Source organism: Mchenga conophoros, linkage group LG20, assembly GCF_057382185.1.
Source record: "Mchenga conophoros isolate Kocher_MC1m ecotype Shallow Benthic linkage group LG20, M_conophoros_male_GT1.1, whole genome shotgun sequence".
NCBI classification, from domain to species: Eukaryota; Metazoa; Chordata; class Actinopteri; order Cichliformes; family Cichlidae; genus Mchenga; species Mchenga conophoros.
The window spans coordinates 30,136,250-30,162,858 of NC_140545.1; the positions used below are offsets into that span (position 1 = coordinate 30,136,250).

The 26,609-nt window shown below is 38.6% G+C and overlaps 1 protein-coding gene and 1 long non-coding RNA gene across 4 annotated transcripts; one reads left to right on the forward strand and one right to left on the reverse strand.

Moving 5' to 3' along the window:
- Positions 1-987: 987 nt before the first annotated feature.
- Positions 988-25,271, forward strand: hnf4a (hepatocyte nuclear factor 4, alpha). 3 transcript variants are annotated; one of them, XM_085260427.1, is made up of 10 exons: positions 988-1,128; positions 20,711-20,885; positions 21,236-21,330; positions 21,824-21,930; positions 22,022-22,177; positions 22,711-22,798; positions 22,901-23,053; positions 23,198-23,434; positions 23,591-23,713; positions 24,172-25,271. In XM_085260427.1, exons 1-10 carry the CDS (start codon positions 1,020-1,022, stop codon positions 24,312-24,314), a joined length of 1,386 nt encoding a protein of 461 aa, XP_085116553.1. In that variant the 5' UTR covers positions 988-1,019; the 3' UTR covers positions 24,315-25,271. The 3 variants fall into 3 exon arrangements, with proteins under 3 accessions (XP_085116553.1, XP_085116555.1, XP_085116554.1); XM_085260429.1 differs by lacking the exon at positions 988-1,128 and adding an exon at positions 7,095-7,186; XM_085260428.1 differs by lacking the exon at positions 988-1,128 and adding an exon at positions 19,420-19,618.
- LOC146551097 (uncharacterized) lies at positions 4,071-11,301 on the reverse strand. Its single transcript, XR_014890220.1, has 2 exons — positions 9,815-11,301; positions 4,071-7,281 (listed from the first exon to the last, which is right to left on the reverse strand). It is a non-coding gene; the product is annotated as an uncharacterized LOC146551097 (long non-coding RNA).
- Positions 25,272-26,609: the final 1,338 nt, after the last annotated feature.

Below are 26,609 nucleotides of genomic sequence, written 5' to 3' on the forward strand. Positions count from 1 at the left end.
AACTTTAAAGCTCCGGTGAGGAGATGGCATCCATGTTTACACGCCAACCGTCTCACTTAGCAGAAGAAAGCCAGAGGAGGGCTTGTGACACTGTAACAGGATGTAAACATTGTAAATTGATAGCTGTATTATGATTTTCAACTCTTGCTAGCCATTAAAAGTGATTTTACACTTTTACACTATAATCCCCTCAGACAGACACACATATTCTTTACCTTTAAGCATTGGGGTGAAAAATAATGTTGAACTTCCCAAATGTAGAGCGAAGGAGCCACACACTGACCTTATGATTGCCACATTTATCATGCTGAGCACCTTCTTTTGGTTGGTGAATGTAGTTTTAGAATACCTGTGTCATAACTGAGTATTTTTCTGCACAGGACAAAGAGCCAACTAGCTTCATTACATTCAAAGAAGGCAGACATCTCAACAGCTTATAGGCCAAAGAAATTAAATCAAACGATATATTTGATTTAAACTCATTCTCCAATGAAATGAAGGTGGGCTTCCATCTCTGCTGGGAGGATGTTTTGGCATCCGCAGAGAGTTCAGGCCCCAGGTATATAACGGCTAAGCAGTAATGTTTTCTCCTCAGTCAAAACAAAACTGATGATGTCACTCGTCATACAGTATGCTTGCTGCCACCCTCAGTACATTCTCCACTCCTCTGTCTTTTATGTCCCTCCCCACCCTCTTTCTTTCATTCTATTTTACATAAACTCTTATTCTTACACAATTTTCACCTTCAACTGAGAAATGGCTGTTGGGTGATGAGAAAGAGGGAAAAGAGCACAATAACTTTATGTCTATTTGAGTTTCTATCATCATGTTGCCATAGCTACAGCTGCTATATAGATTGGTGTCCATACGAGCCTGGTTACTGTTTAACCTCCCCACCCACATTTGCCCAGATTAGGAAAATCAATAAGATAACAGCAGCAACACCGGCCTTACCTTGCACCAACAACACCCTTCTCGCACTACAGCACCCTGCGCCAGACTTCCACATTTTACACCTTATGGTGAGGGGAGAAAATAGTGGATTTAAAACATATGCTCGGGAGGAAGGAGAGGACGACATGGTCAATGTAAACTCACAAGTCAGTTCAAGTATGGAACTTCCATTTGGTGAGTACACACTTTTGCTTTTATCCGTGTGGCTGACTAGTTTAAAAAGAGGCTAAGCATGGCAGCTGCTTGCCTCTTTTTGCTTCTTATTCAGTGTTTTTGTGCAACAGCTGCTTGGCTCCAGAGCTCTGCTGGATCACAAGGGATTCAGGGTGCAAATATCACCACCATACATGTCTGTCTTTTTCACACGGCTGTAATCCAGGAGGTGTGTCAGAGATATGGAGGTCGTTAAAAAAAGGCCATGGGAGCTGGGCCTGATGGAGATGATGGTTCAGAGATATTGAGATGTAAGAGCTGTAAGAGTACAGTGAGTGTGACAGGGCTCACAGGCTGATTTGAAATGATTTAAGCTTGCTCTGTTTGACAAGCTGTGCTCATGGACTGGATATTTTTTACGGAGTTCTGAAAACATTCTTTCTGTAGAGTTACACTATCCATAAAAAGACTGACATTTTAACCTCACTATGACACTGTGACAAGCCTCTGCATTATTTTATGGCTACAATATAAGGTGCTGTGCAAACACAAAACAGCAGAAGGACACATCGCTGCTACAGGCACACAAACCGCCCCTTTGTCATAACTGTTTTGAACCATCTCAAGAGAGGCCTTACTCGGCATCATACCAGCTGTCTGATGCAGCAGTTGGTGGGAGTTTAGTTTTTGCTTCTGTGGTCATTCATTAAATAATTTGCATGTCACACCAGGGATGCAAATCCATTTAAACAAAGCTCTGGCCAAATGAGAAATGAAAATATCCGTCCAATGTTTTAAGTCTGCCTTTGCTCGTTTATTCCTTCCCTCCTTGCATTTCTTCTCGTGCCACTATGCCAATTCGCTATATGTAGGCTATTTTTTCAGCAAAAGGAACAGCTACACAGAAAAGGTGAATTGTACAAAGGAAGGAGGTGATATTTTCATACATTTCAGTCCTAGTGACCACTGAAGTGAAAGTCAGTTCAGATAGTGAAAATAACTCATATATGTGTCCAGCAGTATTTCAAGGTTGTCGCTGCCAGGCTTGCTTCTAGGACTTTGTAGCTGGCAAGCAAACCCCCTATGGGCTAGCTAACTGGGAATATACTAACACTAATCTCTCTAATGAACACCCCATGCTTCTCTAAATTTTCTCTGCATTGGCCGGTTTACATCCAGCTCCATTTACTTTTCCATTTCAGTTAAGAGTGAAGCGACAGGGATAAGATTTCCAGGCTGCTATTTTAGTTGCTGACAGGACAATATTTTTATTTAATTATATTTACAATTCATGTTTTGTGAGGGGTTTTTGTTACGGCATAAATCTCTAGATGATTTCATTTCATTATGACACAGTACATGCAGCATAAAGAGAAACTGTATAGAACAATGAGCATCATGATTTTGTTCAGTTATACAGTTTTGTTTGATGTGTTATTTTGTCAGTTAGAATTACAGTCACAGGTGATCATCATGCGTGACACACAGAAAGAAAGCTGTGCATTTTGTTTTCAGTGGTTGTATCGCACAAAGCCATGAGAATTTAAATCTACTGAGAAGTTAAGCAGGCTCACAGTCGTGTCCACAGCAAATGAATCCTGTTTCAGTAAAATCTGACCTTGATCTTGAGCACAGTTGAAGACACATTAGGAGACCATAATATGGAAGTTCCACTGACATCCTGAAGGCTTTACACATCAGATGTGTAAAATTTGTTAGAATATTTTGTGCTTTAAAAATAGTTTTTGGATTCACCCATTCTTAATGTGCAAATTCACACCGACCGCGTAATTTCACTGGATGAATTTGCAGCATTTATTTTTCTTTAGCTTTCTGAAATGATTCATCCGCCTCCTCAGATGTGGTCCCAACTCTGCCAACAAGAGTTCAAACTGCCCCCCTGACATCCTGACATATGTATGAAAGCAGTTGTGATACAGCTTTAACTCCTGGTTCAAAGTATGAAATTCTCCCTGCTGCTGCTTTTTTCGGAGACTTGAATGAACCTAGCATCTTTGTTTCCTCCTTCTCCGGGTTTAGAAACAACAGGACCGCTTAATATCAACTTCTTTGTCCTCACATTTTCCTCAACAACACAGTGCATTCGGTGTATGTGTGTGTTAGATGACAAGTTCAGAATCCGAAAATTCAGATTTTCATGCTGTTTTTTGAATCGTGCCCAGTAATAACCTAATAACATAATACTGCAGTTAACTGTGTTATCCTGTTAAATTTATACTGTTTATTAATGTTACAGACAGACAAGACCACATTAACATTACCATTTTATTATAGCCACCAGTTGCTACCTGCAGGTAGCTGCTAATACTTAAATTGTTCATGTTTATGCGGACAGTGGCAAGGTCAACACTTCAGATAACTGTTTAATACTTGTTGTTAAAACAGGAGACTTACTGACCTCCCAACAGTCGTAATAACGACCAAGGCATCAGTCTTTAAGATGCTTCATCGTGTTTGTAGTGCTACTGTTCATGTGTCCAGCTTCTAGTAAGGGGGGAAAGGTTGTGCACCTTTACTTAGTAAAGGTGTGTGTCATCTGGAGCAGGTGAAGACGGCAGTGCTGGTATCAATGCTGTTGCAAATGCAAACTGAATGTGAATTTGCTGCCTAAATACTCACCAAATGTACATTAAACCTCAAGTTTTATTCAAAAAAAGTAAAATAAGAAGAAAAATACAGCACAGAGATCTTATATTTTACTTAGTTAAAATTTATGAATGTGCTTATTCTAAAGTTTCCACCAAGTCTCTAGTGACTAAGCAGCACAGACAGGCTGGGGAGGGGCTGAATTACTAAGAAATACAGTTTTAGTTTTCATATGATTTGTTGACAAAAGCAAAACTATGAAAAGTGATTCTTTAAGCTACACCCTATCGAGTCAATGCAGACTATAATCTTGGTTGCTAATTTACAGAACTAGCAAACATTAAAAGCAGAAAACCTTTTCTTTTCTTTTCTTTTTTTTCTTTTCTTTTTGTTTGGAGTACTGACTTCTAATGAATACAATAGTAAGCTTTTCTTGGAGGACTTGTTTACAGTATATGCTTGACAAATCTTCCAAAACCAGGACATTTATGTTGTAAATACATTCTTTGGCAGTTGCGTAGTTTAAGCTTCTTTTTGGCCTAGCTCAGGTTAAACTATGCTTCTTTGTCCAAGCAAGCTACAAACCTCTGCTCATGTTACTTCTATTGCAAAACCGTATAATTCCACATCCTGAAAATAGTCTGCTTCCTACTGAGATTTTATCAAGATGATAAAATATATTATGATAAATTATGTATTTTTTTAGCAGGTTTCTCACTCCTTCACACTCAGCTGTGGGCACAAGCTGACAAACCTTCTTAGCAAGGTGACTTATAGCTCATAGAACACACATAGTTTGTGTCAGACACATGGGATTAATTGCTTAACGGTCGCAGCCTGGACAAACTCCCAAGCCCTGCAGAGGGGCAGAGACACTTGGTGAATGCAAACATGACAACAGCCGTTGAACAGACCCTCAGCAGATATCTGTTTGCCTAAAAAGCTGAAAGACTTGACAGCAGGGCACATTCTACATTAGACACATCAAGCTATGCACACAAAATATTTTTCAAGGCACTCTTTTTTTTTGTCATCGTACTGGCATGTAGATGAGGATTTCTCATGATAATGGCATCTTTAAAAAAAAAAATAGTACTTCTAAACACTGACACATTGCAATGCAAAGGTTTAACCTTCTCATAACTTCTGCATGAACCATAAACAAAGTAATGCTTACAAAGTTCAAATTTATACAATTATCAATTATTATTATTACAAATTAAATAATGAAACTTTCTGTTACAGGCAGAGGTTGTTACTGATAGGTCGCTAAAGAAGTAATTTTGTCAAAAAATGTGTCACATTTTTCAAATGTTGGTGGCAGAACAGCCACTTTCGTTGCTTCAGTCATGCATTTAATGTTTCAGGTGAAGCAATGTCATAAAGTCTAGGTTATAAACAAGTCAAGTTCATTTACAGCTTTGTTGCAGCTCTGGATTGGATTATAAATATCATTGTAGATGGAGTTAGTATGGACAGGGAAATGACATTTTTTTTGTTGCTTTTGGTGTTTATTGATGTGGCCGTTGCTTTGGCAACTTCAAGATAATGTTTCTAGGTCAAAAATGAACTTTTCTATGAAAAGTTTTAATACTGCAATGTGCAGCAGAGTTTGTAATTGTTCAATCTCTTGCAGTAAAATTAAAAAAATTAGTACACTGAGGAGATGTCCTCCTAACAAAACAGGCTACTGGTAATTAACACTGCTGCCTCCTGGTTCAGCAACTGGCTGTGGCCTGTTTGAAGTTCAATTATTCTCTCTGTACCTGCATGGATTTCACCTGGGTCCTCTTGCTGCGTTAGCCTACTTCTAAAAGTGAAAGCAATCAGTGAGCTGGTGGAAAAGCAGCTACTGAAGAGTTAAATCTATATAATCCTATATAATTTAACTATGTCTAGAGCTAAAGAGCAAAGCTAAAATGAAGGAAACACTTAAAAAAAGAGCAAATACAGAAACAGATGCATTTACTGGTCAGTATTTATTTCAAAGTGAAAGTATTGTTTGAAGCAATCATTTTAACAGTTTATACATGTACAGCTAATGTACACTCTCAAAACACTAGAAGATTAGTATTGTCTTGTACTGTAGCTACATTCATATTAACAGTTACATCAAGTTACATCATATTGTTACAAACTGTTTTTCAAGTTCAAACTGTGTTACAATTTCTCTAGCTGATGGTCTCGCACATATTAACAAGAACCAGCCACTATTTAGATTATTGTCACATAAAAAAAAATATGAATACCCAAAAACAAGAAATAGTTTATAGTATGTCCAGAAATATGGTCAAAATAAGTGACCAAACCTGAACATTTGGCCCACGGTGACTTGCCTAGGGGAAAAAAATCATTAACTTGTTTGCCTGGCCACCCCTATAAAAACTCTCTGGCTCCACCTCTGTCCATTTTTATTTACATCTAGGCCTTCTCACTTGCAAATGTAGGGCTTTTACAGATACTCACACACTCTTAAAAATCAAAAATCATGCCCACTTTGCCCATGTGGTAAGACTGTCTGGAGGAATCAAACTAAATTACATAAATTGAAGTGCTCTTGGTCAAATCAAGACATGTGTCACTTTGACTTTAATGTTCCTCACAGCTTCAGTCAGACATAACCAAGAAATAAGCTGCAGCATTTGCATATTATGTAATAAGTGCAAGATTTAACAGCACAGGAAGACTTATGAGGTCTGAGTCAGATTATGACTCAAATGACAGATAAAATCACTCAGCTATTATTGAGTTATTGTGGGCTTTCTCCATAAGGAGCCATAGTGTGATGAAATGAAAAGTCCTTTTTAGCAAGGCTTATCTAATGTCCACTTTTGCCACCATGAAATATTTGTTTTCTTTTCCATTCCTTTTATCACTTTGATAAATCAGTTACCTCATTTTATAACTTTGTGTTGATCTTTCCCTTTAGCTAGCTTGTAAGGGTTTTTCCTTATGCTGGGACATGACCCTTTGTATGGTGAAATAATATAAATAGCAGAAGCTTGCATTATGTTAAAGTTACATTAGTGGGTGAAGGAACCACTCAGCTAATGAAATGAAACTTAATCTGTGCTGACATCAAATGTGACATTTAACAAATCTCAGTGTGCCTCTTGGGTATTTAACAGAGGCAGAAAGCCCAATTAGCAACCTGTTTGGAGAGCAGGTATTACACACTGTTCTCTTGACACTAATAATCCGAGTGTTCAAGTCTCCAATCAAATCTCATTGTGACAGGCATTAGGGGATTATCCCCATGTGCCTTGGGCCCTTACAGTCGGCCTGGTGGCCCCAGCAAACAACACTATCCAGTAGCTGCTTTTCCTCCCAGCCTGCCTCAGCCTGGCCGGGCCTGGGAGAGACGACGAGGCTCATGGGCCTTCACACAGCTGGTCGGCGCACTGTCAGAGCTCAGCTTTCCCAGGGATGTATGGCCAGGATGGAATCCTCCACTTTACCAACCCGGGTAAAGGTAAAAGACACATAAACTTAGTTGTAGTTTTTTTTTTCTTGCTGTGTGTGTGTTAAAATCTTTGAGGTAAAGCCCCTGGAAGATTGAAGACAGTACTGTGAAAATGAACACAATATTCTGTTGTATATTCTGTTGTTGCTCGAGGCTTTCAAAAGAAACATGTTGCAAAGCTGCTTTGACAAAAAAAGGGTATTTTAATTCCTACCAGAGCTGCTTCTTTGAACATGTGTTACAATAAGTTGACTCTATCATGAATATTTTGGACGTTTCAGAGCTTCAACAGTTTGTGCATTAAACAACTACTGTAGTAAGAACCTGGTTAACAGAGAAGTGGATTGAGTGTTGATTTGCTGAATGTCCACAAGATGGCAGTGATAAGCAATGATTTCATATTACCTGACACTGATGAAAGCAACAGCACTGACACAAACACTGGACTATAAGTAGAGGGCCTAGTGATGAAAAGAAGCAAACCATGCTTAACCACCAACTGGACTTCCTTCCAGTTTAACCTCAATTGAGAATTTTTCATTTAATTCTACATATGACTTCTTCTCTTCTCAATTTCAGATGGGAATACTGTACTTTCCACTTGACTGCATTTCACATAGTTTAGCAGATTCATTTAGCAAAATACCCGATGAGGTTACATTGTTTCCATATTTTATGCTGCTTTCCCTCTACTCCACTACACTTTCTACGACACTACATTTATTTGCTAGTTGCAGTTATAGTTTACTTAGTCAGATTATCAAAAAGAAAACATGTAATGTTTTATTATAGAATAAACTATGCTGATACTTATTCCTGTGCACTTCATACAGTACTTTCACTTATAACAAGGTGAGTGCACTGTGCTATATTGTGACGCCTTGTTAAAAAGTAATTCTCCAGTGTACCATTCTAACAAACTGTTACCAAGTAATCCTCTACTGCACCATAGTAGCAATTTGTTACAAAGTATTTCTCCACCGTAGAGTGGCTACTTTTACTGAAATTAAAAAGCGGAGAATTTTCTCAAACATAACGAGAGTGGAGTATTGTTTCACTTGGTGAGGGTACTGTTACTCCAAACTTTCAGTACTTTGCTCACCACCCCTGACAGACCTGTTAAGGTGCTGCATAAAATGAGAACATCAGGTCACCTCAGTGACAGGCAGAAGGACTAAAATGAGAACATGAGTGAGAAAAATGAGCTCACTGAGTTAATTCACTTAACAATAAAAAAAATATTTGATGTTACAGATGCTGTGATGATAACGTCTTGCTAAATAAAGACAACACTCTGTGTGTATTGTGTTCATTACAATTCAAGTTAAGATGCTGGACAAAAAGCACTCTTGACTTAACGTTGACAGGGCAGCGTTGAATACTTCACGTCTTGTTATTCGAGCTGTCTAGGTTAAATGTCTATTGATTTGCTGCTCACTGAAGGACCTATAGAGAATTAGAGAGATAAAGGTGCTCCGAGCAGAGCTGCTGACAGAGTGGATTGGAAAAGCAGTCAAAATGAATCTTCAGCAAAACAGGGTTAATTATTACAGACCCTTATCACATGCTGTGATTGATTTACGTAGTGCATAGGTCTTCATGTTTATTGATGTAATTGTTTACTTATTTAGTGCACAGGGGCTACTTGAGGTTTTCAGTCTGACTGAAGTATAAACATGTTTTTGTGAATTTGTTTTTCTGTAAAGTGTGTCGCTTTCAGTTTTATATTTATGAAAGACGTACCGAAAGGTTGAATGGCCTAATAAATCTTTGAGATAAAGAAATACTGGTGGCCCAAGTTAATATCTGTAAAGAAATACACCTTAGTAAAGTGCCTTTAAACAGAAATACAGTGTGGTCTGCTAAGTGGGTAGAAGTCACAAAGAGAAACTGGAAAAGGGTGTTGTAATATAATTTTCCATCAGCCTATCTAATTTATTAGCTAAATCTTTAACCTCTTATAATATCATGACACAACTAATAGACGCTCTTGGTTTATCATTACATGAGAGCAAACAGTAATCATGAGGGCGATTTGACAACTTGCCTGCTCTTTCACTGAAAAGATTTTATTTCAGCCGCGGTGAAAATCATCTTCAGAAAGCTAATTTAAAAGTAAACTGAGAGTGGTTGTAAACATTAAATGATAAAACTTTGAAATCGTTTTAATTAACATGAAGACGGCTCTTTGAGGATTTCTTTGGCAATCCGATTTGTCATTTTAGCACAAAACTTTAAAAACTGTGTAAATAAAGGTGACAAACTGGCTTTTAATGAGTAAGGCTTCGTGGGCCTCTGAGATTGCATTATCTTCTCTGTGTAAGTAGAATGCTAATATTTGACAGGAAAAATAAGATATTTATATGAGCTTTGTCAAAGTAATTTCCACTACAGAGGCGGGAGTAACGCATAACACAATTTTACTGAATAAACATGCTCACATAAAACCATCAGAAAATGATGCAAGACAGTAATTCAATCTTCTTAAATGATAAATCTGCATTATTATAGGAACAGAATATTCCACTAGCCCAGAAAATATGATATTCCCCCACTCAACCACACGGGCTTGCATAAGCTGTGTTATTTGCAGATAGCTATCTGTTGACAAGGTCTTTGCCATGACACTCTACTCACCTATCTCCTCCATCTACTGCAGCAGGCTTTTTCTGCCGGCCTTAAATCTGCTGCAGCCAGCACATTGTTTCCTTCTGTTTTCCTCTTATCAACATCAACACATTCCTGGTTATGCCTTGCTTTTCCACTAAGGTGAAGCTCTCTTTGAAAGAAGCAAAATAAGTCCCCGGAGAGTTTATATTCCACATCTTATTAACTCTTCCAGGCCACCACGTTCGTCTTTTTTCCTCCCAGCTGCTGGTTTCTGCATTTTGATTTTATTATGCTGCTTCCCTGCCGCCTGCCTTTGAGATCGGACTTGGGGAAATGAAATGTAGTCATTGAGGAGAAGGTACAAATAGGCAGTGGTTACAAATGGAGTTTGGTCAGTGGTCGGAGATTCCTATTCAGAAGATAGACAGGACTTTGTTCACAAACTGGAGTTTGAAATTTCAAAGGGGAGAATCACACATGTATTACATCAGGTCTCAGCGATCCTTTGACTTTTAGCCTCGGGGCAAGAGTTTGGGTGACTGATTATAAGACAGCTCAGTCTAGCCCATCACATTTTAACATGGCAGCCTCCCACTTCATTTAAAAGTCAAATGGCCATTGCCAGCTGAGCTGCAGCTTTTATCAAAATTCAGTTTTGGCTTAAGACTCTATTTATATTCTGTTCACTACATTAAAAAAAGAAAAAATTCCTTACTTATTTCACTTTATTTCATTATATTTTGTTATAAATAGCACTCAAACAATCCCTGCATTTGACTACTTTAAAAAACAAAGCAAGACAATCATCCTTTAACGGCATTTAATACAACCAGAGAAAAAGCTGCTACAAGACAAATAAATTAAAAAAAAAATCATTAATTGTATGCATATTCTGCCCCCATGGAGCTGAATCACACACTATTGACTTGCTGATAAGCTTAAGCTGTCACATGTAAATGTGATTACTGTTGATGAATGACTGTTTTGAGTGGTTTTGTTAACTGCTGCATCACAATTGCCAAGTAAATCTGGTCCCCGCACATCAACACAACTCCAGTACTAAAGTACCAATAGAAACAAATGACAACAGTGGTGTGTTATTGTAACTGTCATTGTAGCCATGTCTGGTCAGGATTTAATACACATGACAGCTACATACTGAACCCAACTAGTAATGTTTAACTTTTTTATGGTTTTAAAATTTCCTATATTTAAAGAGGCAATAACATGGTAATAAAAACCTAATCAAAATCACATGTATAATCCGAGTTATAGGCTTGTTGTCTTGGGAACCTGGTTGTGTAACAGCCTTAAGAATGAGATTTGTTGCCACGATTAAAAAAAAGAGTCTTCAAATATGTTAGCATCTCTACATAGAAAGGTACAATGTTAGCATGCTAACTCAATCACTGACTGCTTCATGAGGTGTTTGGCAGTTCTATTGCTTGCCATTTCATGTGAACATTATTGGAAAATGGAGTTCAGCAATTTGGAAAATAACTAGTAAAGTTATCATGTTATCACTGACTACACATCTTGCATTCTTGATTATATTTTAAATAGAAGTCACTGATTGTATTTTTGGGGGGTTCGAATTGTCATAAAGATTTTTTTTGAGTATTACAGCACCACAAGCATTATGACCTGACCCTGGGCTTTAAAGTTCTGGCACTTACCTGATAGTAGTTGTTTTGTATGCAGTACACATGCACACAAGTTTCCATTGCGGCTTATCTATGCTCTAACATTGAGAAAAGAAAAAGAAAGTGAAAATTAAGCATACAATAAGTATTCAATGGCTTGCACAACCACCTTTAGCAGCAATAACTTAAAGTAATAATTTTCTGTATAACTATAATATTTATAACTGCAGAAGTGTAGAAGAATTGTGGCTCACCCTTTTTATAATGTTGCTTCATTGCTCTGTGCAGGAACTGGTTCACACTGCTCTCCTAAAGTCCTACCATAACATTTCAGTTAGGGTAAAGTCAGGATGGCAATACCTTGATTTCTTCTGTTTACAACAGGTGTACCTGCAATTACTGTCTCTATGCACAGGAGACCTCTAATTTGAATACTTTGGTATGCACAAGAATTCGTAGTAGGCTCAGTGTCTGCAAGGTGCCCAAATTCTGTGGCTCCAAATCAAATCATTACTACTACACCACTGTGTTTGACAGCTAGTATGAAATGTTTGTGATGATATGATGTGTTTTCACCAAATGTGTGTTCAGATGCAGCGTTGCATTTTTCCTGCACAAGTACGGCTTAGGAACAAGCCACACTTGTTCAACATTTCCCTAACTGTACTGTCATGAACTGAGGCCTGCAGAGTCTGCGATGCTCTTGGTTTTTTGTAATTTCTCAGAACACTACACAATCTGACCTTGGTGGTTTTGCTCCTATTTATAAAGGATCATATGAGTGCTCTGGAGAGGAAATGTAGCCAGTTTTAGTACAACAGTTGCTGTCCGAGTTAAGTGACCTAGATTATTTGCAATAATCCTACAGGTCAGGTCAGTGCAATATTTTACTGTAAACAGCCAACAGTATGTATTTTGAATGCTCAGTGTAATAAAACAGCAATAAAACACACAATAACACATCTTCTTTTAACACGTGTGTTTTTATCACTTAAAAACATACAACAAAGTCAGAAGAATGTTCCCAAACTACGGAAACATGACCATCTGAGAAGCATGTGAATGCACAGTTTCTTTACTGCATCACCATGCTAACTATAACAAAATATACAAACCAAAAAAAAGAAAGAAAAAACACTGAAAAATAATACAAGTGAAAAACGTCAAATAGTTACCTAAAAGATGTGTATTTATTCAAGTTCATGGAAACAATGAATTGTCATGCTGTATGACTTCATACTTCACTACATTAGCCTATAAATTGAGCCCCTTTTCCCACGTACACATATATCTTGGTAAATATAGGTTTTCTATGTATATTGCCATTTTGAACCAGAAATGTAAGCTTTTGAAAAACTTTGTCCAGGTTTAAGATTTTCAGAAACTCATCATTGCATCTTCATTTCCTTGTTTACAGTCAGGCTGTTTACCATCGAATCATTTATTTTTGCAAACATTTCTATACAGTTAGGGTTATACCGCCACCTGTTGCTGTGTTTGACATTGTTTTTGTGTTTTCATTTAGATGGACAAAGAAAAAAAGAAAGTGAAATTTATTATTATTTTCTAAATTAATAAAAAAAAATAACTAAACATTATTTTCAGGGACACGAAAACAAGAACAGGAAATTTGTGTCCAGGAACACTGACACACTGAGCTGTTTTATCACAGCTATATAACATTTTCTTACCACCAGTATTAATGAATAATGAATGATTTACTTCTTAGCATTAGACTGAATGACTGTATGAGCAATATGAAATAAAATTAGTAACACATTAGCATAGCTACTGGAGCTGTTTTAACTACACGCGTTAGCTGCTTCTCCTTATATTGCCGTCTTTATGCTACACTAAACAAGCTAAACTGACATTTACAGTCATATTAAACTATACCTTTAGAAAAATGTTGCCTAAGATGAGTTGTAGTCTTTAATTAATTAATTTAAATATAGTGGCTACATTAGAATTTGGCATCAGCAAGAACGTGAGCTGCCCAGAGAGCCTGCACGTGTCAGTCCAGTTTGAGGAAATGTACAGTATGTTAACCCCCCCCCCCCCACACACACACACAAATCACAGATAAGTCACGGAAGAATTTCAGCCTGCCCTTTCTAACATATCAAAACAGTTTGTGGGTTTATGATTAAGAAAGCTATAACCATGCAGATTATATTTTATAGTCCCATATATGACTGTTCCTTGAGGAGTTCACAGAAACTTAAGATAGCAGCAATGATACAAGTACTTTAATGATAGGGGGAGATAAGATTTGCTGCAGTGACTCATTCAAAGCTCCACACTGATTCTCCAATCATCAGTTCTTCCCTCTCCCCCCGCTCGCTGACTGCTTTGAAATAATCAGCACACTTCTTGAGCAAATATGGGCATTGCAGAAGAGCAGCATGGATCGAACATGAAGCAATGTTGTAATGGATGACCTCTGCACACACAAGTGAAACAACATGCTCCAGTCTGATACAGAACAATCACCTGTGCACACTGTAGGAGTGTGCACAAAGCTGCTAATCATTTTTTGATAATTGGTCTACGTTAATTGCATTGTTTATAGTGTCTAATTACCATGAAAGCTTAACTGTAAATGAATCTGTGACCTTTCCTGACATTCAGAAAAACAGTAGTTTAATCAGAACTTGATTGCTTCCATTTTCCTTTCTGATTGGCTCTTAGTAAGAGGGGTTTTTATCAATCATTAAGCAAATCATCTCTCAGTCACACACAGAAGCCTACAGGCATGGATGTTTGCCTGCATGAAGAAAAATAATTTTATGAGCCCACCGTATAATTTGAGTACATGACAAACAACTTCACCTACATGGGGTTTAGTGCTTTTGAGGTCCGTCTGAACCTGAGATCGTTGACCTATTGCTATGTACTAGGTACTTTGTACTAGGTGCTTTCTGCTTTGCGCAAACACAAAAGTTATTTATGTAAACAATCAGATTCTGGGCATGAAAATCATTCACTGAGTGCACGTGTGCCTAATGACCAATGCTGCATTATTTTCAGTTTAAAAGTGGCACATTTACCTTCACATGTAATTTAAAGTGTAGCTACATTCAATGAAAACTGTTAAATTATACAGTAAATATTTTTGTATATGAGGCTTAAATAAAATACTCATGAACAGTTTTTAAATTACCATCAACTTCTACTCATCTGGTCTTTACACTGTACAGGGAAACCATGAGATTTACTACACTTAGTGTTTAATGTATTTGCCCCCTTCTTGATTTCTTAGGTTTTGTATATATGTCACGCTCAAATGTTTCAGATCGTTAAACTAATGTTAATCTTAGATCAAAAATAGCCTGACTAAATACAAAATGCAGTTTTAAGATGATGATTTCCTTTATTAAGATCCATGCAATGGAATTGTGTTTGGTTAACTTTTTGTTTGTTTTTGTTTGAAATGCTCTGGTGTTTCTTCGTGAAGCACTTTGTTTGTCTCGAAAGGTGCTATATAAATAAAGTAGGATATAAAGTGAAGCTGCCAGAGTAATGACAGTGCACAGCTGCAGAGGAGAGTTAAATAAATGTTACTTACTTACTACTTACAGTGGGGCAAAAAAGTATTTAGTCAGCCACCGATTGTGCAAGTTCCCCCACTTAAAATGATGACAGAGGTCAGTAATTTGCACCAGAGGTACACTTCAACTGTGAGAGACAGAATGTGAAAAAAAAATCCATGAATTCACATGGTAGGATTTGTAAAGAATTTATTCGTAAATCAGGGTGGAAAATAAGTATTTGGTCACCTCAAACAAGGAAAATCTCTGGCTCTCACAGACCTGTAACGTCTTCTGTAAGAAGCTTTTCTGTCCCCCACTCGTTACCTGTATGAATGGCACCTGTTTGAACTCATCATCTGTATAAAAGACACCTGTCCACAGCCTCAAACAGTCAGACTCCAAACTCCGCCATGGCCAAGACCAAAGAGCTTTCGAAGGACACCAGGAAAAGTATTGTAGACCTGCACCAGACTGGGAAGAGTGAATCTACAATAGGCAAGCAGCTTGGTGTGAAAAAATCAACTGTGGGAGCAATCATCAGAAAATGGAAGACATACAAGACCACTGATAATCTCCCTGGATCTGGGGCTCCACGCAAGATCTCATCCCGTGGGGTCAAAATGATCATGAGAATGGTGAGCAAAGATCCCAGAACCACACGGGGGGACCTGGTGAATGACCTGCAGAGAGCTGGGACCAAAGTAACAAAGGTCACCATCAGTAACACACTACAACGGCAGGGAATCACATCCCGCAGTGCCAGACGTGTTCCGCTGCTGAAGCCAGTGCATGTCCAGGCCCATCTGAAGTTTGCCAGAGAGCACATGGATGATACAGCAGAGGATTGGGAGAATGTCATGTGGTCAGATGAAACCAAAGTAGAACTTTTTGGTATAAACTCAACTCGTCGTGTTTGGAGGAAGAAGAATACTGAGTTGCATCCCAAGAACACCATACCTACTGTGAAGCATGGGGGTGGAAACATCATGCTATGGGGCTGTTTTTCTGCCAAGGGGACAGGACGACTGATCCGTGTTAAGGACAGAATGAATGGGGCCATGTATTGTGAGATTTTGAGCCAAAACCTCCTTCCATCAGTGAGAACTTTGAAGATGAAACGAGGCTGGGTCTTCCAACATGACAATGATCCAAAACACACCGCCCGGGCAACAAAGGAGTGGCTCCGTAAGAAGCATTTGAAAGTCCTGGAGTGGCCTAGCCAGTCTCCAGACCTCAACCCCATAGAAAATCTGTGGCGGGAGTTGAAAGTCCGTGCTGCTCGGCGACAGCCCCAAAACATCACTGCTCTCGAGAAGATCTGCATGGAGGAATGGGCCAAAATACCAGCTACTGTGTGTGCAAACCTGGTAAAGACCTATAGTGAACGTTTGACTTCTGTTATTGCCAACAAAGGTTATGTTACAAAGTATTGAGTTGTATTTTTGTTATTGACCAAATACTTATTTTCCACCCTGATTTACGAAAAAATTCTTTACAAATCCTACCATGTGGATTCATGGATTTTATTTTATTTTTTTCACATTCTGTGTCTCACAGTTGAAGTGTACCTCTGGTGCAAATTACTGACCTCTGTCATCATTTTAGGTGGGGGAACTTGCACAATCGGTGGCTGACTAAATACTTTTTTGCCCCACTGTATATCCACACATTCCTCCACATCACTGTGGAGGAATTTTGGACCATTCTTTTTTTGCAGAATTGTTGTAATTCAGCCACATTGGAGGGTGAACGGTAGAGTGTTTCAGATCATTGTCCTGCTGCATAACTCAAGCATGCATGACCTTTCAGGTTTTCTGGTAGAAAGCAGAAAGTATGGTTCCGTCAGTTAGAACAAGTCGTCCAGGTTCTTAAGCAGCCCCGACCATCACATCGTTGGTATGATGTTCTTTTATGAAAGTGTTAGTTTTACGCCTGATGTAACAGGATTCAAACTTTCCAGATCAGTCCAGATTCTCCCAAAAGTCTTGTGGTTCATCAAGATGTTTTTTGCCAAATGTGAGACGAGCCTTTGTGTTCCTTTTGGTCAGCAGCAGTTTTCTGCTTGAAGCTCTCCCATTGATGCCATTTCTGCCTGGTCTCTTATTGTTGTCTTATTGTTGAATCATGAATCCCGACCCTAACATGGATAAGTGAATCCTGCAGGTTTTTGGGTTCTTTTGTGACCTCCTGGATGAGTCGTTGATGCTTTTCTTGGTAGGCCGGCCACTCCCGGGAAGGTTCATCACTGTTCCAAGTTTTTTCCCTTTGTGGATAAAGGTTCTCACTATGGTTCACTGGAGTCCCAGAGCCTTAGAAATGGCTTCGTAATACTTCTTCTATATTTATGGACCAAAAAAGAGAAATTATCTAGTAAACAGCAGTTCTGATTTAGGATACTTTGTAAAATGTAAAAAAAAGAAAAATTCAATGATTTTCAAATGATTTAACTTATAACTTAAAAAACTGAACAAAATGAATATATCAAATGTTGAAACCTGACAAAAAAACAAAGCTTGCACTAGGCATAATTAATGCTACTTATCATCACCTCTTTTAATAACTGTAAATAGAAAACAACTGAGGAGATTAAATGCTTTACTTTTTTAAATGAACTCCTTAACAGGTTCCTCTGTGTTAGTTTTTGCTTCATAATACATATGTGGACTGCTGACTGGATAGTTTAGCATGGACTCTTTTACTGGGGAGACATGCTGCTGTAATGTGTGCAGACTGTGCTTTGGCATTGTATTGCTGTCATGAATAAGGCCTTTTCCTGTAAGAGACAACTGGATAGGAGCAAAAGTTGGTGGCTTGGATGAAAGATTTTAATCTAGGCATCAAGCTGGCCTCTCTACTCTGTAACTCAGGTTTTGATTGAACTATTTTCCATCCTCGGGGGCAGAGGGGGCCAGATGTTTGATTAACTCTGGTCACTGTTTACCTTTAAAAATCTCAGTTTCAGAATTGCGTATGTTTGTGCATTTCTAAAAGATTCACTCTGTCTGCTCATGCTTTTTTTTTATACCCACTTATGTTACCCACAACTAATAAATCTGTAACCTTGTAAACTGTAAAACAAGCCGGTGTCACTTCACTGCATTTTATTGCATATTTTGTGGCATTAAATGTAAAATTTCTGTAAAGAATGATTAATTGACCCACCATTACTCTTTTTATTTTTCTAAAAGGCTTCTTTAGGCTCCTCTGAGTCATCTAAGCTGTCTCTCAGAGGAGCAGCCGCCTTTACAACAAGCTTGGAGCTTTTGAAAAAGCCTCACGTGAACCTTGCACAAACAATGACGGCTTTTACATAAAGGCATCATTTGTGCTTTTCCCCGCTAATTATGGCAGAATTAACTCAGATTTCTGAGCAATGTAATACACATGGAAGTATGTTTTTAATATAGTGGTTAATTTTATTTGATTGTGGTTATCTTGTGGTGGTAAAAGTATTTTTCCTCTACTTTTTATCTCATTAAAGTACAGTGCAATTATTCAAGGTCAAGGTAATCAAGCTGGCTCTAAAGTTAAACTGCTTTATAAGCAGTTAGGCGATATAATGATTTATCCTCTGTTTAAAATAATAATTAATAACTTCCGTAATATATTGATGTGCAAACTATGTCTGTTGTCATGGAGTGATTCCTGAATAAGCCTCAGTTAATATTAAATATCAAAAACAAAACCAGAGGAATGTTTCGATATTTTTTATTCTATCTGTGCAGAGGAGCATCTGTGAGGATCGGTTGGAAGCCCTGGACCTGGAGTCATACAAGCTTTCTGAATATTTAAGCAACAAAAGGCAGCCTCTGAGTGTTTTAGCTGACCTGCAGAGGGGAGACAAGGGGGGCTGCTGAGCTAAAAGGCAAGAAAAAAGTTGTAATGTTTTTCCACAGTGGAGCAGAAATGTAAAGTAGCATCAAACAGAAGTGCTTTCAAAATTTGTAAAATTTCATAAAAATTGGAATTAGTTACTTTCCGCCTAATTCCAGGTCTTTTTGCAGGCACTTTCGTTTGTACCAATATCCAAGCTTTAATTGGTGTGCATGTGATATGGGCATGCAAGGAAAGTGTCAGCTATAAAATGAAAAGTTCAAAATGGTGTCAAATGATGTAGTAGGAGTGAACTGACATAGCTCAGGTTGAGGAAATGTTTATCCATTACTGACATGCAGCGATGGCAGATATCAAAGCTGTGCTATCTCTTAAAAAAAAAACAACCCTGTGATTCACCAGTGAACACTCTGGTTAACCATCAACCGGACTGACACTCCACCTCTTCTCTGGTTAGTGGTATGAGGGAAGGAAGAGAAGGACACCAGCTCTGCTGTCAGTCACTGTTCACCTCTCTAACACCAGTAGGTCCATATACCACTCAACTGGGCCAAGGAGCTGTCCTGTCACTGGGCGGAGCTAGACCCAGAAAGAAGGAGGGGGGTTTGCTGAGGTGTGTGGGGGTGTGAGAAAGGAAGGTGGAGAAGGAGGGGGGCACTCTACTTTCTTGGACAAGTCTTTCTGTCCCACAGTCAAGTAGTTGAGAATTTGTTGGCCTAAAGAACTAGCAGACATGGACATGGCAGACTACAGCGAAGCTCTGGACCCAGCCTATACCACGCTAGAGTTCGAAAACATGCAAGTGCTCCCCTTGGGTGCAGGTGAGTGTCATATAAGCAGCGCTGCCTTTGAACTTTGAAACTTTTACTGATTTAAAACTTTGGTCGGGAGAGGAGAGCGCGAGTTCTGGCGTGAAGTGATAAAAGGGGTCATTTGTCCATCTGCTCCTGCTCGTAGAGAGATGATCCTGTTCAGTGGTCTTCTTTTATCACCTTGGGTGTGATAAAACATTAAGAGATTTTGTTTTACGAGACTGATGTATTCTCAGTGCACTTGGGTCATTTGGCCCAACCAATTTTAACCTGTTCCAGCTTGTACAGGGATGTGGTGTCAGACTGATTACAGGGGATTGATCTTCATTCAGTGATGAAGCAGTAGCTTTAGTATCATGATCACCCTTCTCTTGTTACAAACGGTCTGTTCCCACAGAGTCTAAACTGAGGAGAATGGATGTCGTTTTTGGATATGCGCTTACAGTGACACCAACCTATTTGTATATGCAGTCTCCCATGACATCTGGCTCTGATCCTGATTCTAAAATTTCCAAAGAAGCAAAAAAAAGAAAGCCTAATGGGGACCTATCCAAGCACAAAACTTTTTTTTTTAAATAATTTACACAATTATATTCTGTCATTGAACAAATATGTAAAAGTGACTCTCCAAGAACCAGCCTACCACTTTTATATATTGTACATTTCTTTAGCATGTGTCATGGCAAACTCTATGATAATCAGCTTTGTTCTGGTGACTGTGAGAGTGGCTTACACAAAAACTGTCTCCATCGATTGCCTTTCATAGGTAATCAAACCTACATCAATTGAGCTCTGTTGACGCTATCTGAGCTACTCAGGCTGCTAACAGATCCCTGCAGTTCTCTGGAGGGCTGCTTTTGATCAGCTGTCAGTGGAGCTGATGAGTGTCTTCACTTCGGTCTTTCACGCCTAGAATTAAACCAACCTGGCAGTTCAAGTTTGCTGTCTGGCATATGATTAGAAATAAAGTCATATTAAAAAAAAATAAAAAGACGCTTCTTCGAGTTTCAGGTCATCTTGTTCCGGTGATTTAAAGCTAATCACCTAAAAGCCTGTTGGCCTGATGAGCCTTTTTTTCCCTTTCTCTCTCTCTCATGTCAGACTCCTCACCAGCTGAAAGCACTAACATGAACGCCGCGAGCCACCTGGCTGCAGGCAGTTTGTGTGCCATATGTGGAGACAGAGCTACAGGTAAACACTATGGTGCCTCCAGCTGTGATGGCTGCAAGGGCTTCTTCAGACGCAGCGTCCGGAAAAACCACATGTATTCATGCAGGTGAGTGAAGCTCTTCAACTAAAAAATACTGCTACTGTTTGTGTGACAATGAAAAAGCAATGGACATCTAGCCAGTGCAATTAATTCTCAGTTATGTGCCACTGTGTAGACAAGCAAAGATTGCAATCTTCTGATTACAGTCTTGTGATTAAATGTTGATGGATGCAATCATTACATATATATGTATATATTCTTCATGCTTAAGCTACTTGAAAAAGAAAGCATCTGGAATTTTTACTTCATCTATTTCAATTTGTATCCAATTGCTTCACTTTGTATTGATTCCTTCATTAAGTTTCCTTTTTAAATCCGTGATAGCACAAACAAACTTAATCCACTCACTTTTACAGGTTTAACAGACAATGCATTGTGGACAAAGACAAGAGAAATCAATGCAGGTATTGCCGACTGAAGAAGTGCTTCAGAGCTGGCATGAAGAAAGAAGGTAGATGACTTTTATCTCTTCACTAAACCAGTCAAAAAAGTCAATCTATGTGAATTTTTTAGTGTTAAAACAATAGAATCTATTGCCTCTCAAAACAAAAGAGAATTTAATCAGCAAATCACTACCAGAGCTTGAGCTGTCTCCACTAAATTGATATGACTTGTCTAAATGTGTTGCAACACCCAGGAGGGGACTACTTTGTTAATGTTCACTCCACGGAGTGCTTAAGTCTCTGACCAGCTTATGCTGAGCAAACATTTCCAAGCAATAACAGCCATATACTGATAAACATGACAACCTTGGAAGACATATTTTTCTTTCAAATCACTCTGTGTTCCGTGTTTGTGCAACAAAGGAAATGAGAAAATTCAACACTTTTCTTGCATTTACAAAAATATAACTGCATGAAAGTTCCACTTTTATCTTTTGCTTTGCAAATGCAACCTACATCTTGCTGCCACATTATAAATCTGTGAATGTTCTTTTTTTTTAGCTGTACAGAACGAACGAGACAGAATCAGCACCAGGAGATCCAGCTATGAAGACAGCAGTTTACCATCCATCAACGCACTCATCCAGGCAGACGTACTGTCAAGACAGGTAAGGTGGCCGTACATCATGTTTGGGGCTCATATCTACTGTAACTGTAACAAGACCTCAAATGACTTCATAAATGCATTTTCCTGTGTAGATCACATCCCCTGCTCCTATACTCAATGGTGACATACGGACTAAAAAGATCGCCACCATCACAGATGTGTGTGAGTCTATGAAACAGCAGCTGTTGGTCTTAGTGGAGTGGGCCAAGTACATCCCAGCCTTCTGTGACCTGCCCTTGGATGACCAGGTGAGACCCATACACAGACAGAGTGCACACAGTGATATAGACACTCTAGTCATTCATCAACCAGTATACTCAAAACCATAACGAGGGTTGAGGGACACGTGGCTGTGGGACTGTCACTGACTATGTTCTTCCTTAATCAAATAACACTGCAGTAAGAAAAAAGAAAAGAGGAGAAAATAGTTTTCCAGTCTCTAAGGATGACGGGGGTTTTCATCACTCTCTCTTAAAATTTTCAACCAGAATGGTTAATGTGTTTTAATCCTCAGTTGGAACATGATGAGCTGGTTTTAATGTCACACTGCTTCTTGAAAAAAAAAAAAACTGCAGAATCATTAACAGTGTGATCACCGAGCCTTAGTAACTGATTTGCTGATGCAGTGAGATGGCCTTCTTTGCCAATTTTAGTTCAACCAGTGAGATTCATGCAAGGGGAGTTTAAAAACCCCCAGACAGAACTTTATAATATAAACACGTATAACATAAAGGAGTTATTATTTCATAGCAAACTGTCTTTTAATTCACTTTCATTGCAGGTGGCATTGCTTCGAGCTCATGCAGGAGAACATCTCCTTCTCGGTGCTGCAAAGAGGTCCATGCTTTACAAAGACATCCTCTTATTAGGTAAAACTGACACACAAGGCAGTGTGATACTGCACTCATATTGCATATAATCATGCTCTTTCCCTATTCCAATGGTGCGTTTTCAATGTGTTTCTCCTGCAGGAAATGACCACATCATTCCCAGAAACTGCCCAGAGTTGGAGGTGGGCAGAGTAGCAGTGAGAATCCTGGATGAGCTGGTGCTTCCTTTCCAAGAGCTTCAGATAGATGACAATGAATATGCCTGCTTAAAAGCCATAGTTTTCTTTGACCCAGGTATTAGTGCTGACAAACATTTCAGATTCTTGAGCTTCTTTCCAAGCCATTAACTTGAGTGAAAACTTGAAAAACTCAGCTAGACCACATTATATACAGATGTTGGTCATCAAAACATTTCTCTTTGCTAACATTTGCCCATAGATGCTAAAGGTCTGAGTGACCCTGGAAAGATCAAGCGGATGCGATACCAGGTCCAGGTGAGCCTGGAGGACTACATCAACGACAGGCAATATGACTCTCGAGGCCGTTTTGGAGAGCTTCTCCTGCTCCTGCCGACACTACAGAGCATCACTTGGCAAATGATTGAACAGATCCAGTTTGTGAAACTCTTCGGCATGGCCAAGATTGACAATCTGCTTCAAGAAATGCTTCTTGGAGGTGAGAAATGGTTGTCAGTACAGATAGGTTTAGCAAAATTTACTATAGCATGAATTCTGAAACAGTAGGCATTGCATTAAGTGGACAGAACTGCATCAAACCACTATTCAGTAATAAATTATGATTAACTGACAATTGTTGGGGTTTTTCTTCCAGGTTCTGCTAATGAAGCACCACATGCACCTCACTCTCTGCATCCTCACCTGGTTCAGGAGCACCTCAGCACCAATGTTATAGTGACCAGCAATATGCCAACGCCAATCCATAATGGTCAAATCTGTAAGCACAAAATACATTAATGCATTGCTACATTTAAGATTTGGTGTCTGTAATTAGCTTAAAACTGTCAGGGTTTTTTATTGCTACATATGGTAAAAACTTCAAGTCTAATGAAGGTGATCACAATCATTAATCAGTTGTATTTTAATGAAGAGAGCCCATCAAATTTTCCTCACGCAGCTCCATGTGCAGCCAAGTCAGGTAGCTGGAAGACCAAATAAGCTTGGTAAAATAATCCCCTAAGTTGTTCACAGAAACTAATCTGGCTTATTTTGTAAAAGAAAACTTCTGTTATTCTTTCTGAGCATATTTAATGCTCTGACAAATTTCACAAAAGTGCTTATTCCTTATTGGAATCTTGTGTTACCCCTGCGTCACACTGTAAGATAATAAATATTCACCTGCTTGTGCTGTAGTTTCTCCACATTAGTAACTGCTCTCTCTGTTCTACTTTTCAGCCACTCCTGAAACCCCAATTCCATCTCCACCCGCTGCCTCCAGCTCAGAACATTATAAAATGGTTCAGGGGGTCATAGCCACTGTTCCCAAGCAGCCAACCTCCATCCCTCAACCAACTATTACAAAACAGGAGGCCATTTAACAACCCCTTAAATCTTTATTCCTTCAGTTTTTTTTTTCTAATTAAACCAGGGTCTTTACATGTATGTTTATACACAATCAGCATTGAAGCTGTTAACTTGACTGGAACCCTAAAGTAGCTGAATACTGTATATATATCTATAATAAAAATCTGCAGGTGTGGTCTTTACAGATTGATAGCCTGAGTTTTCAGGCATCACTTTGTACATGTATGCAGCTGCAGCTGAGCTTCATGGTTCAGTGAAGGCCAGATAAAACCATAAGCATTGTGATCTTCTAGGCTTACTGCCTTTCTGTAAGACTGACACTTAGAAGTACACTGCTGTATATATTATAGCTCATTATTGGGTAACTTCAATTCCATTGTGTCCTATGCATGTCCTCAGTGTGTGCAGTAAGGCTTATGTTAGAAATGGCAAAGTAATCATGTCAGTATTTCATGAATGTTACAACAGGCCTTACACTGTCATATATTTAGTGTTTAACTTTTTATTTTTTTATTTTATGTTTCTTAACAATAAAATGAACTCAGAAAAAAAGCTAAATATAATTCCTCTAAAGAGTTCAGCTTTTCCTTCGAGTTGCTCTCAAATATTTTGTGGCAAAACTAAAATATATGGGGTTTGTTTTATACACTGGGATATGCATATTTACAGGAGTGAAATTTCAAGTTTTAAAATTTACTCCAGTATAACCAAGTTTGGCAGGCTGTATACACAGAGACTTTTAAAAAGTCACAGGCAGACATGCTAAAGAAGTTTCCCAATAATATGTTGTGCTCGGTTTTAAAAGTATATTGTTTGTTTGTTTTTTTGTTTGTTTTGTTTTGTTTAGTACTTTGTCATGGTTTAACTGATGGAATAAATTGTGCCTTTTAACCTGTACTGCCTTACAAAACCAGGTAATGTTTTGCCTTACAATGTGAAGTTGAGTTAATAAATCTTACGGTTTATTTTTACATTGCTTTTTCTGCTACGTATTTATACTACGGTCACAAGAGAAGTGGCCACCAATGAATTCACTGCATTTGCATTACACATTCTTTCAAAGGTAAATGGTGGAAAAAAAAAATTAGGTCCAACGTGGCAGTGCTTTTTGGTCCCTGATAGACTACTGCAACTTCAGGCTGATAAGCTGCCATAAAATCATTACAGATAGCGCTGACTCCAGATAGAGAGATGCAGATATATTTGTGCACTGCATCTAGAAAACAATGAATGCTGTGTGTGCTATTGTTAAGCTCATTTTACTTTTTGCAATGGAAACAAAGCATTACATTCAAAACAAGTACAAAAATAGAAGTATCTAGAGGAGGATTACTTTTAATATTACTGCCCATAATGAGAGCATCAACAGGACCATTGGTGAGACATAACTATTGAGATTTCTAGGAAACAAAATTGTACTTTCTGGAGATTGTTGGCTCTTGCTGGGTGAAATCTGTTGCAAACAAGATCCTGCAACAAAAACATATTGATTGCTTTGGTTGCAAGCAGATTCCCACAATTTTTGCTAACTATGCAAAAAATTGTAGTACAACTTGTGAAAAGGGTGTGATGCAAACTAGAAATTGAGACTTTTGCCTTCCAATTAAAAGTTGTTCATCAGCGATGTAGTCAACATGTTTTAAAAGGTGCAGCTTTTAACTCTGAAGGTGAATGGTCCTGGTTTCCAGTTTATACTGCACTTGCCACAGTTTCACCACAGCTCTAAGAGCAACTGGGCAATATTTGTAGACAACTCTGTCACTCCCATGAAAGCTATGGGGGACCACAGCAATATGCTAGCAAGCAAAGCAATCAGAAAGAGGTTTTTCCAACCAGCTAGGGAATACACATTTTTCCCTAGCAACAGGTGTGATGCTGGGGAAATATGAGAGTCACTGATTGGTCTCTAGGCCTTTAGGGGCTTTAGCAAATATTTTCCCAGCAACTGCTGGTGACCTCTTGCAACTGGTTGGGGAACACTGATTTTCCTCTCATGAACAGTGATTGCCAGATGGTCACCGGCTGGTCTCTAAGCTTGTCTGACTGGGGTATCATTCAGTTGACTGTACACTGTCACCATTCCAAAGTGTCCAAAATGAAAGAAAAGCTAATGTCACATAGTTAGCAGTCACATATCTGCAACATCTTAAGTGCAGCTTTAAGGTGCTTGCGCTTTACTGAAGTCTAATGTTTGCTGTTTTATGTTTAATGTTTTGATGCTTTCCACATCCACTCTATCACAATGCATATATTGTACTTTGTTCTCAAGACCCTTTAATTTTTAAGTTTTAGTTACACTTAAACTGCAG

What these genes read in the sequence shown, in the direction of transcription:
- hnf4a (XM_085260427.1), top strand. Translation starts at nt 1,020, where the DNA reads ATGGTGAGGGGAGAAAATAGTGGATTTAAAACATATGCTCGGGAGGAA. An exon ending in AACCACATGTATTCATGCAG is followed by an intron (nt 20,886 to 21,235) that starts GTGAGTGAAGCT and finishes TCACTTTTACAG; the next exon opens with GTTTAACAGACAATGCATTG. An exon ending in CAAAGACATCCTCTTATTAG is followed by an intron (nt 22,799 to 22,900) that starts GTAAAACTGACA and finishes TTTCTCCTGCAG; the next exon opens with GAAATGACCACATCATTCCC.